Below are 12,752 nucleotides of genomic sequence, written 5' to 3' on the forward strand. Positions count from 1 at the left end.
AGTTTTTCATTTTGATATAGTCATTTTTTACATTTATTCCTGTGATTTCAAAGCTTAATTTGTAGCACCATTACTCCGGTCATATGATCCATATGATCTGCTTTACTCTTCAAAAACATTTTATGAATATTATTATAATTATATTTTATTGTTATGTTAAAAACAGCTGAGTAGAATTTTAGCATTTATCTGAAATAAGACTTTTTGTGACATTATAAATGTCTTTATTGTCACTTTTGATTAATTTAAAACATCCTTGCTAAATTCATTCATTTTACTTTCGACTTAGTCCCTTAATTATCACCACAGCAGAATGAACCAGCAACTATTTTGGCATATGTTTTACGCAGCGGATGCCACATACACTCACACGTTCACTCTCACACACAACCACTATGGCCAATTTTGCTTCTGCAATTCATGCATAGCGAATGTCTTTGGACTGTGGTGGAAACCAGAGCACCCGGAGGAAACCCACACCAACACAGGGAGAGCATGCAAACTCCACACCGAAATGCCATCTGGCCCAGCCGAGACTCAAACCAGTGACCTTCTTGCTTTCAGGCGACAGTGCTAACCACTGAGCCACCATGCCACCCATCCTTGCTAAATAAAAGTATTAATTTTGATAATTCATTTGTTCATATATATATATATTAGAATAGAATGCATATTAGAATGATTTCCCAAGCAGCATGTGTCTGGAGTGATTCTGCTAAAACATTTTTTTTTTTCAAATCACAGGAATAAATTAAATATTTAAATATATTAAAATAGAAAATAGTTATTTTAAATTGTATAAATGTTTTTATATTGTATGTGTTTTGCTGTACTTTGGATTTTTCAAATAAATGCTAATGTTGAGCAGAAGAAACTTACATTAAAAAACCTTTGACCGGTAGTGTATATAGGTGTTCATTAGTGGCTGATTTAGTGAAATGGAAGCAAAGTGACGAAGGGCTCAAATAAGTTACAAATGGCTGGTAAAACCAAGGCTTATAGATATAATAAATATAATTCAACTGTGTAACAAGTTTGAATTATTAAGCAGCACAACATAGGCTACTGATGTTTACAGGTAAAATAAATGGTGTGACTTAAACCGGAAGTCTTGCACATTTAGTTTATGTAAAATATTCGCTTTGAAAATTCAGTGGATTTTTTAGAGCTTCGCAAACTTGTAATCAAACTTTTTAGTTTGCAAATTTTTCTTTAAAAGGTAACAAAAATGTTGGATTTTTACAGTTTATTAAGAGAGTCAAACCCCTTGTTGTGAACTGACTCACTGAGTTTTCACAAGGGTCACGCACTCTGTTATTATTGTTATTCAACACCTTAATCTAAAGCACGGATAAAGATATGACCTTTTCCTGAAGGAAAGGTTTTGAGATATTAATAGATATAATTTAGTTGTAAAGCAAGTTTTTAGATATTAAGCAGCACAACTTAGTCTACTGTTTGTGTACAGGTATAGTAAATGGCGCAAATTACACTACGTAAGGTATATTTTTAGCACTTCACCAACTTGTAATCAAACTTTTTAGTTTTATATTTTTTCTTTAAAAGGTAACGAACATGTTATAGAGTTTTGAAACAGTTCACAACACACCTCAAAACAAAATTAGACTGTCTCGCTAAGGTTTCCACAAGGGTTGTGCACTCTTATTATTATTATTATGGGCGTCATGGTGGTGCAGTTGGTAGCACGATCTCCTCACAGCAAGAAGGTCACTGGTTCGAGCCTCGGCTGGGTCAGTTGGCATTTTTTGTGTGGAGTTTGCATGTTCTCCTCGCGTTGGCATAGGTTTCCTCCGGGTGCTCCAGTTTCCCCCACAGTCCAAAGACATGTGCTATCGGTGAATTGGGTAAGCTATTATCCTAGTGTTTATGTGTGAATGGGAGTGTATGGGTGTTTCCCAGTGATGAGTTGCGGCTGGATAGGCATCCGCTTCATAAAATATATAAGCTGGTAGTTCATTCCGCTGTGTCGACCCCACATTAATAAAGGGACTAAGCTGATTATTATTATTATTATTATTATTATTATTAAAGTACATCTCTAAACAAAACCCCAACACAACATCTACCATCGTCGTTTTGTGTTCAACACCTCAATCGAAAGCTTGAATAAAGATGTGGCCATTTCCTGAAGGAAAGATTTTGAGATATTATAGATATAATTTAATCGCATAAGTTTTGAGATATTAAGCGCAAAATGTAGGCAACTGTGATTGTATAGGTAAAAGAAATGGTGTGAATTAAACTGGAAGTCTTGCACATTTACGTTACATAAAATATTTGCTTTGAAAATTCAGGGGATTTTTCAGAGTTCGCCAACTTGTAATCAAACTTTTCAGTTTGATCATTTTTCTTTAAAGGGTAACAAAAATGTTATAGGTCTTTAAGGCAGTCAACAATTTTGTTTTGAGGTGTTTATTAGGAGTCAAACCCATGTGTCGTGAACTGACTCGTTGGGGTTTCCACAAGGATCGCGCACTCTGTTATTATTGTTATTTAACACCTCAATCGAAAGCACAGATAGGTTGTGCAAAATTAATAGATATAATTTAGTTGTATAGCAAGTTTTAAGATACTAAGCAGCACAACACAGGCTACTGTATGTGTACAGGTGAAGTAAATAGCGCAAATTAAACTGGAAGTCTTGCATATTTACGTTATGTAAAATTTCCGCGCGTCTTCTTGCGTTAAAAATGAGGTATGTTTTTCAGAGCTTCGCAAACTTGTAATTAAACTTTTTAGTTCGCATTTTTTCTTTAAAGGGTAAACAAAAATGTTTTTGAATAATAATAAAGTCTAATTTTGTTTTGAGGTGTGTTGTGGACTGACTCGCTGAGGTTTCCAGAAGGGTCGCGCGCTCTGTTATTGTTAGTATTAAAGCACATCTGTGAACCAAACCCCAGCGCAGCATCTACAGTCATCGTTTTGTGTTCAACACCTCAATCGAAAGCTCGGGTAAAGATGTGACTTGGTCCAGAGGGACAACAGAAAACATAATCCGTTCAGCTAAATTCGGTGGCCATCCCTCCCTCTCCTCCGCGCGCCTGTCGTGCTCTCACTTTCATCAACAGCGTACTCCGGACAGCACGTGCCGGTTACGCGCTCTCTCCGTACACTCCGCTCAGCGCCTTGGACTCCATAATATGTCACGGACTTTTGGGACAGTCTTGAAATGACCGAACTACAGGCACGACTTTGAATTCATCTCTAAAGGACCGGCTGCGCTCCTCCCCAAACAGCCGGAATGAGCGTCGCGCTCCGGAGGGGCAAAACCGGGCATGTCGTTTACTTCTAAACATTTTAGCCGTGTGCTTCGGCGGTTTTTGTCAGGAAAACTTGAGTTATGGGACTTTTTAGGGTGTGTTTAAAAACTTTTGAGTAATTCATCGCGCACGTTAGTGTCTCACTATGAAGTGCTCATTGTCCAGTTACGATTTAAGATGAAATTGTGCTGAAATATGTGGAGTCAGGACTGTACGGGATGTAGCGACCTTAAATTAACCGTAATAACACGTGCACGCGCTTTATGAGAAATACTTCACTTGCAGGTTGTCTTGTAAAGGGATTGAATGTTTGATTAGTAATTGAGTTAATGTTGACTTTTAGTATTTTGCTGATTACAGCAATCATGTTCAGAAAATCAGATAGAATCAGACAGAGATAATACTTCATTCAGTATACACGGTTTTATTTACGCAATAAGTTATCGGTTGTTTAATATCGGTCTACCGATAAAATTCAAATAGCATCCAACAGCATAACCAGGAACAGAAAACGCATCCACAGGTAAACCAGCTTCTAACTTTGTGTGTTATAGATATAAATTGTAGAACTAAAATTTTAGCTTAAGAAAAACACGTATTATTAATGATCACAGTACAGATGAACGCATTAATATTTATCACAATTTATGAATATTCATTAAAGCATGATCATTATTATTTAACTAAATCTGTATTAGATTTCAAATCAGTTCAGTATATCAGACGCTTAATACAAATAATAGTTATCAGTCGAAACAAATATATAGTGCACTAGTTTGCGTGTGTAAACACAATAATGCTGGGTAGTCCTTCCAATAACGGAGGCATCAGGATGCTGGCCCCCCCATCAGCCAATGATGACAGACGGGTTGAGTTTGTGGCTCTGACTGCTGTTCACACTGAAAGAAGCGAGCCGTCCACCCCAGAGCGGGGACACCCATCCAATCGCACCGGCTTGCTGGGCACCCCACTCCCGGTGCCCCCGGGCCCCAGAGCGACCCCTTCTGCCTCCAGCAAACGCTACAGAAAGTTGCAGAACTGCCTGTACAATGTGCTGGAGAGACCCAGAGGATGGGCTTTCATCTATCACGCCTTCATGTAAGTCACATCCAGTCAAAAAGTTTATTTTTGGCATATGCATCCACCTTTTTTTAAATGTGTGGGTTTTTTGCTAAGCACAAAGCACGTTGATGAATGACCTCAGAGAAAGCTTTTAAGGCATAGTTCAATTCAATTTAAGTTTACTTTTACTTTTACTTCAATTTAAGTTTACTTGTACACTTTAAAACATGCTGGGTTCCACCACACTATTGGTTTATGTTAGGACGACATGAAGGAACTAAGTTAGCTTGTTAGTTTTTACAAATTTAAGTGGATTGGACGTGAAAATATTAAGTTGTTCAACCAAACTAACTCAAGAATTGTGATGTTTCAGCTCATTTTAAAGTATTATAGCTATTATAGCTTATAGTATATAACTTATACTCACTATAATCACTGCACTGTTTAATATTTACACATTTAAGATTGTGAATATTCATTGCTCTTTGTTGCACTAATTCATCTTGAATTGTACATATCCACATATGCAATTATAATTATGTTCATATCTATCTGCATACCTCTGATTATTATTAGCAACTTGTACATATATTAATCTATTGTAAATCTCTGATCATAGTTAATACAACCTGTATATAATGTCCATAGTACATCCATCTGTAAATATCACCCATATTTTTTGTATAATTTCACTTTATAACTTATACCTACTGTATATCCTGCACTTGCTGCTGTTGCGCTCCTGGTTAGACCTAAACTGCATTCCGTTGCCTTGTACTTGATAATGACAATAAAGTTGAATCTAATCTAATCTAATAGCACTTTTCATAATAATTATCATTCCAGAGCAGCTTTACAATAGGTGCATGTTATCTATGGTTATTACATTATAGTCAAAATCAGAAAGAGATAGGGGGATTTGTATAGGGTGGACAGTTAATAAGCATTAATACAATATTTAGCGCCCTTTTCAAAAAGGTGATTTATATGTTGTGTATAATACATTTTCAGTCATGTGATCTGATCATTACAATAATTTAGAACAATTTAGATCTTAGTTTAGGATAGTTCAAACTTAAAAAAACGAATTATGTCATCATTTGCTCATCATGCATACTCACTACCACAACCATTGACTTCCATAGTATTTGTTTTTCCTACTATGGCAGTCAGTGGTTACAGGTTTCCAGCTTTCTTTAGAATATCTTCTTTAGTGTTTAACAGAAGAAAGAAATGTACAGTTGAAGTCAGAATTATTAGCCCCCCTGAATTATTAGCCCCCCTTTTTATTTTTCCCCCAATTCTTTTTAACTGAGAGAAGTTTTTTCAACACATTTCTAAAGATAATAGTTTTAATGACTAATATCTCTAATAACTGGTTTATTTTATATTTGCCATGATGACAGTAAATAATATTTGACTAGATATTTTTCAAGACACTTCTATACAGCTTAAAGTGACATTTAAAGGCTTAACTAGGTTAATTAGGTTAACTAAGCAGGTTAGGGTAATTAGGCAAGTTATTGTATAACACTGGTTTGTTCTGTAGACTATCGAAAACAAATATAGCTTAAAGGGGCTAATAATTTTGACCTTAAAATTTTTTTTTTTTTTAAATAAACTTTTTATTCTAGCCAAAATAAAACAAATAAGACTTTCTCTAGAAGAAAAAATATCAGACATACTGTGAAAATTTCCTTGCTCTGTTAAACATAATTTGGGAAATATTTAAAAAAGAAAAAAAAATCAAAGGGGGGCTAATAATTATGACTTCAACTTTATAAAGGTTTGGAATATGGCTGCACAATACATTGTTTCAATATTGCAGTGTGCGAATCGGCAATAGTCACAGATCTCAAGTGTCGAGTTGGGATTATAGTTGACCAGGAACCAAAGTTCAGATTCAGAACACATGTGATTTTGAGGAGTCATCACAACGTTGTACCCAAATAGCATGAAAGATTTTCATTTGCACGTGTTTTTAGGGCTGTGTAAGATTTCAAGGAAATCGAAAGCAATACATTATAAAGTTTATTGTTTTTATTTATACAGTTGAAGTCAGAATTATTCAACACATTTCTAAAAAGGATAGTTTTAATAACTTTTAATAACTAAAAGTGACATTTAAAGGCTTAACTAGGTTAATTAGGTTAACTAGGCAGAAAAGGGTAATTAGTCAAGTTATTGTGTAACGATGGTTTGTTCTGTAGACTATCGAAAAAAAAAATAGCTTAAGTGGGCTATTCATTTTGACCTTAAAATATTTTATAAAAAATTAAAAACTGCTTTTATTCTAGCCAAAATAAAACAAAATAAGACTTTCTCCAGAAGAAAAAATATTATCAGACATACTGTGAAAATTTCCTTGCTCTGTTAAACATAATTTGGGAAATATTCAAAAAAGAAAAACAAATTCAAAGGGGGCTAATAATTTTGACTTTAACTGTAAGATGATTACTATACAGTGTTATTTTAGATTAGATTATGTTTCTGTACCTGAATACTGTTAGAAAAGCATAAAGCACTGCTCATTTCATTTGTATCTTTGCTTATAATTTCTTATATTTTTGTAGATGTACCCCCTACAAATGCGAATTTATGAATTCCATCCAAATAGAGTTATTCAAGGTAAATGATATTTATATTGTAATATATATTTCAGAAAAATTAAATATCAAAAATAGGGCTGCACAATATATTGTCGTTTCAGCATCGATATCACAATGTGCACATATGCAATCGTCTCATCGCATGATGTGCAATGTTTAGTTGGTATAGTTGAGCAGGAGTTAACCATAATAGAGTAAAAATGTATGTGTTTAAGGACTGTGATGTGGTGAGAATTTCAGAAGAGCTTAAAGCATTAAGATACAAGAAACTACAATTTGTAACTTTATTGAAGGTTAATTTTTATAGAATTATTAATATGATGAAACTATCACTGAAAAAAAAGGATGATTAATTGGATTTACTACATTTTTTAAACAATAAGATAACTGGTTGCAAACTATTTAAATTGGCTGAATTTAAACAAACAAATTAAGTTGAACATTACTAAATTTCATTTGTTTAAATTCAGCCCATATAAGTTGTTGGAAGCCACTTACCTTAAAAAAATCTTTGTAAATCTAATGAATCCTTTTTTTTAATATAGCATTATTTACATTTGCATATTCAATTGCTGTACCTTAAGACCTTAAATCACAGTTATTTAATTTGTGTCTTTGAATCATGCTTGAAATTGTATTTTTTTATTGCAAATAATTCAATCCTCTCCAGAATCAGCCCAATCAACCTAAATTAATGAATTATTTCCTAATAAGAATTAAAGCAATTTCTAATGCTATTAAAGCAATCCGGTTTAAATTTATTTATATCGCAATGTACAGTATAAGTCAATTAATATTAGCCCTCCTGTTATTTCTTTTTTCTTTTTCAAATATTTCCCAAATGATGTTGAACAGAGCAAGGAATTTTTCACAGTATTTCCTATAATATTTTTTCTTCTGAAGTCTTCAGCTAGAATAAGAGCAGTCTTTAATTTTTCTTTAAATAACATTTTATGGTCAATATTATTAGCCCCCTTAAACAATATATTTTTTTCGATCAATTTACTGAATTACTCTAATTAGGGCTGTGCGATTAATCGAAATCGAATCGCAATTTGAAATGTTGCGATTAGCTAATTGCAAGAGGCTGTGATATGAAATATATACAGTTAAAGTCAGAATTAATAAACGCCCTTTGAATTTGTTTTTCTTTTTAAAATATTTCCCAAATGATGTTTAACAGAGCAAGGAAATTTCCACAGTATTTCCGGTAATATTTTTCTTCTGGAGAAAGTTTTATTTGTTTTATTTAGAAACAAATAAATTAAAACGTTTAAAAACAATTTAAACAACATTTTAAGGTCAAAATTATTAGCCCCCTTAAGCTATATTTTTTTCGATAGTTTACAGAACAAACCATCGTTACACAATAACTTGCCTAATTACACTAACCTGCCTAGTTAACCTAATTAACCTTTAAATGTCACTTTAAGCTGTATAAAGGTGTCTTAAAAAATATCTAGTCAAATATTATGTACTGTCATCATGGCAAAGATAAAATAAATCAGTTATTAGAAATGAGTTATTAAAACTATTATGTTTAGAAATGTGTTGAAAAAAAAATCCTCTTTCTGTTAAACAGAAATTGGAGGAAAAAAACAGGGGGGCTAATAATTCAGGGGGGTTAATAATTCTGACTTCAACTGTATGTATCATTAAATTTTTTTTTCGCCCAGAGCAAATGTGTGACTGCCATCTGTGTGTGACAGTCTTACTAGCCAATTGAGTGTGCACACTTTTGTTCTGCCCAATCAGAATTGCACATCTGTAATATGGGAATATCTTGGTTTCAAAGTCACAGACCCCAAACAAAATCAGGTCATTATTAAGAGCTGTCCCAGAATTGTTGCCATGGCTTACAGATTATTGACCTAAAGCTTGACAGCAAAAGTCAAATCACAATTGCAATATCTGTCAGAAAAATCGCAATTAGATATTTTCCCCAAATCTCACAGCCCTAACCCCAATTAACCTAGTTAAGTATTTAAATGTCACTTTAAGCTGTACAGAAGTGTCTTGAAAATATCTAGTCAAATATTATTTACTGTCATCATGGCAAAGATAAAATAAATCAGTTATTGAAACTATTATGTTTAGAAATGTGTTGAAAGAAAGTCTTTTTTTCTGGTTAACAGAAATTGGGGAAAAATAAACAGGGGGGCTAATAATTCTGACTTCAACTGTATATTGCATAAAAATAAAATACAGTGCAGTCCTTGTGAACCTTATTGAGCAACTCCTTGAGGATGAATAAATAGTGAGAAATTAGTCATTTTGGGGTGAACTGTCTCTTTAATGACTGCCACGTAATTTGGCGGCCCACCTGCCACGCGCTCACCTGGAGCCACCGACAGCCTCTAATTCTGAACAAGCTGACTCCTGATATTTTCCTATTAGGTGACCCTTCCAATAGACCGTATCATTTCAACATCAGCCAAGATTGATTTTCATCTCTCACAATTGGATTAAATTCCCATGCTGCATTCTTTCAGCAAATCAAGTTTGCTTGAGCGGGAGAGCGCAGTTTGACATTTACAGATGCGTCATTATATGGCTTTGAACTGTTAGATGCTTTGGGATGCTCTATAAAACAGCACATTATTAAATGTTTTATTCATTGTATTGCCAACTTAAGCAGCCAAGTATGCAGTACCAGATATAGAGCATCCTAACGTTGACATTTGCTTATTCATAGTTGGTTATTAGCCTATTTCTCTTTGGATGAAGGTATAAGAGGAATAATACAACATACTGTATCATTGTTGCTGACAGGGCATGATTTACTGTAGACATTCATCAGAATGTCATTCAGTGTAACACAGGTTGTATATTGCAAAAATAGTTTCATGCCATATTAAAAGACCCCAAAATACAAATATATTGTTATTTTCAAGGGTGGCGTGGTGGCTCAGTGGTTAGCACTGTCGCCTCACAGCAAGTAGGTCACTGGTTTGAATTCCGGCTGGGATAGTTGGCATTTCTGCACTGTAAAACCCAACAGTCAACTTTATCAAATGAAATGAGTGTAGTTAACTCAAAATTGACTGAAAGTTAATTCTACTCATTTGAAAAGAGTGTTGAACTCAGTATTGAAGGTAATGAGTTAATTAAATACCTCATTACTTCAACTTTAATGGAGTAAGTTCTCAGTACTTATTTAGATTAGTTTTTTAACTCAATTGATTTGTAGCAATTGGTTTCCCTCAAACGGTTTGAGTTGCCTTAACTTCTTGCGTTTTATAATACTCAGTTGGTTTGAATTCTCTTCATTTATTGGGTTTTACTGTGCTCAAATTGCTTGTTTACTCAAATGGATTAAGTTCACTGTACTCATTAAGATTAGTTTTTGAACTTAAATGGTTTGTTGCAATCGGTTTCCTCAAATGGTTTGAGTTACGTTAACTTATTGGGTTTTACAGTGTGTGAACACCCATACACTCTTATTCACACACATACACTATGGCCAGTTTAGTTTATTTAATTCACCTACAGCACACCTTTGGACTGTGGGGGAAACCGGAGCACCCGGAGGAAACCCACACCAACACAAAAAGAACACGGGACTCAAACCAGAGACCTTCTTGCTGTGAGGTGACAGTGCTAACCACTGAGCCACCCCCCCAGGATGACTCAACATGTTTAAAAGCAATGATATTTGTCACATTTGCTGAAACAATGCAGCACTTATTATGTTTTCTATGTATATAAAGTCACTTTTATAAAGGATATCATCCCTTAAATTGATTTGTTTTTGGCTTAAATTTGGCCTCTGGTCTTACAACATTGCAAAAAACATACTGTAATAATAACTTGTTCTTCTGCTGACTTTCATTTTCTGCTGACATCACTAAATCCCTTTAAACATTGTTTAGGAAAATCAGGCTTTACTTTTGATACATATCACCCGCTTTCCACGTGCTAATCAATTTCCGTTGGATAAAATCAAGATCCACCCTCCATTTTTTTCACTCAATGAATATCCTGTTTCACTCTGTCATACTACACTTTCAGAAAAAAAGGTACACAGTGGTACAAATAATGTTCCTTAAGGAACAGTTTTGTACCTTTGTTAAAGTTGTTTCTTACATAGTACAGAAAAGACCTCTTGTGATACTGTTTTGTAACTTTTATGGTACAGTTGATATGAAGGTACACAATTGTTCTCATATAAAACGGTACAGTACATAAGTGTTGGACAACTCCTTTATTACAATATCTATGAAAAGAATTATGGATTTTTTGTATAATTTCCATTTTAATGAACATTATGAATCATCATTTAGAAGCATATATTTAAAGAAACTTATAAACATTCATTATTAAGTTCTATAATACAAAACAACTGGTAAAACAAAACTATAGGTATTGTAAACTAAGCATGTAAGGCATTTTTAATAAACATTTGGTAAGCATTTTCTGATAAATACATTTTCATTATTGATATCCGCACCTTTTTGCATTTACTTTCCACTACACACGTGAGCTGGCAAAAGAGCCTGCATATGCAAAGTGTTCATGCAGACATTTTAGTATTGTAAAACTAATCAAGCATTGTTTGTATTGTCTCGTTACAATACTTTTGCATAATTCTATTTCTATTTTAAATATAAGTAAATTAAATGAACTTTTAAGTGATCACAAAGGTATTGTGTGAAAATTGGAGACATTTTTGTTATTGTACATGGGAGAATGTGTTTCTGTAACATTTTTGTGGAAAGTATTGTGAAATGTTTAACAAAAACGAGATCTTTTGATTTATGTAAAGTATTTTTTTATTCTTCATTGTAAATGTGAAAGGTGCATTTACACAAATAGAAACGTTTTTAAAAACATTGTTTAAAAATGTATTTGATGTTTTATATATAAATCAACGCATTTTGGTTAAAGCAAAATGCCTTTAAATAGTTCTTGAAGGAACACATTTGATACCTTTAAGGTACAAAGCGTCTTGTCACTGCAGTGGTACCTTCATGGATCAGATTTGTACCTGTGAAGATACAATATTGTATCTGCAGGGTTTAAAAAACAAAGGTACATTCTGGTTTCCCATGGTACAAATCATGGTACAAACTGCAGTGGTACAAATTTGTTTCTTTGTCTTAATCACAATTATTTTCCATAAAAAGTACTGCCCCAGTGACAAGGGTTTGTACACTTTTTTTCCCCAAAATATTTACCAAATGAGAGCATGGAATGTTTCACAGCATTTCCTATAATATTTATATATAAATATAATATTTTTTCTCCTGGAGAAAGTCTTATTTGTTTTATTTTGGCTAGAATAAAAGCAGTTTTAAAAAAGTTTTTTAAAAGCCATTTTAAGGTCAGTATTATTAGCAGTATTATTAGGATTGTCTGCAGAACAAACCATCGTTATACAGTGACTTGCCTAATGACTCTAACTTGCCTAATTAACCTAGTTAAGCCTTAACTAAGTCACTTTAAGCTGTATAGAAGTGTCTTAAAAGTATATTAAAAATATTATTTACTGTCATCATGGTAAAGATAAAAGAAATCAGTTATTAGAAATGAGTTATTAAAACTATTATGAAATGTGTTGAATTTTTTTTTCCATTAAACAAGAATTTTGGAAAAAATATACAGGGGGCTAATAATTCAGGATGGCTAATAATTCTGACTTCGACTGTATTTGTGTTCAAACTAAGCTTGAATTGTTTTCGTTAAAGCTGCGCAATCACAAGTTATTTTGGAATTTGCAATTAGATTGTGGTTGAAAACAAAAAGCACTCATTAGGAGTTCAGTGAATTATGATTTGGCTTGAGTTGTGCTTTTTCGAGA

General features: G+C 33.4%; 1 protein-coding gene across 1 annotated transcript in view; it reads left to right on the top strand.

Annotated features, from left to right (window-relative positions):
* Positions 1 to 3,111: 3,111 nt before the first annotated feature.
* LOC130247010 (potassium voltage-gated channel subfamily KQT member 4) overlaps positions 3,112 to 12,752 on the top strand; it is a 125,836-nt gene continuing 116,195 nt past the window's right edge. The window contains exon 1 of the mRNA XM_056480188.1: positions 3,112 to 4,379. Coding sequence (XP_056336163.1) covers positions 4,078 to 4,379 — 302 coding nt within the window. The 5' untranslated portion in view covers positions 3,112 to 4,077. The remainder of the gene's footprint in view (positions 4,380 to 12,752) is intronic.

Source organism: Danio aesculapii, chromosome 19 (genome assembly GCF_903798145.1).
Source record: "Danio aesculapii chromosome 19, fDanAes4.1, whole genome shotgun sequence".
Lineage (NCBI taxonomy): Eukaryota > Metazoa > Chordata > Actinopteri > Cypriniformes > Danionidae > Danio > Danio aesculapii.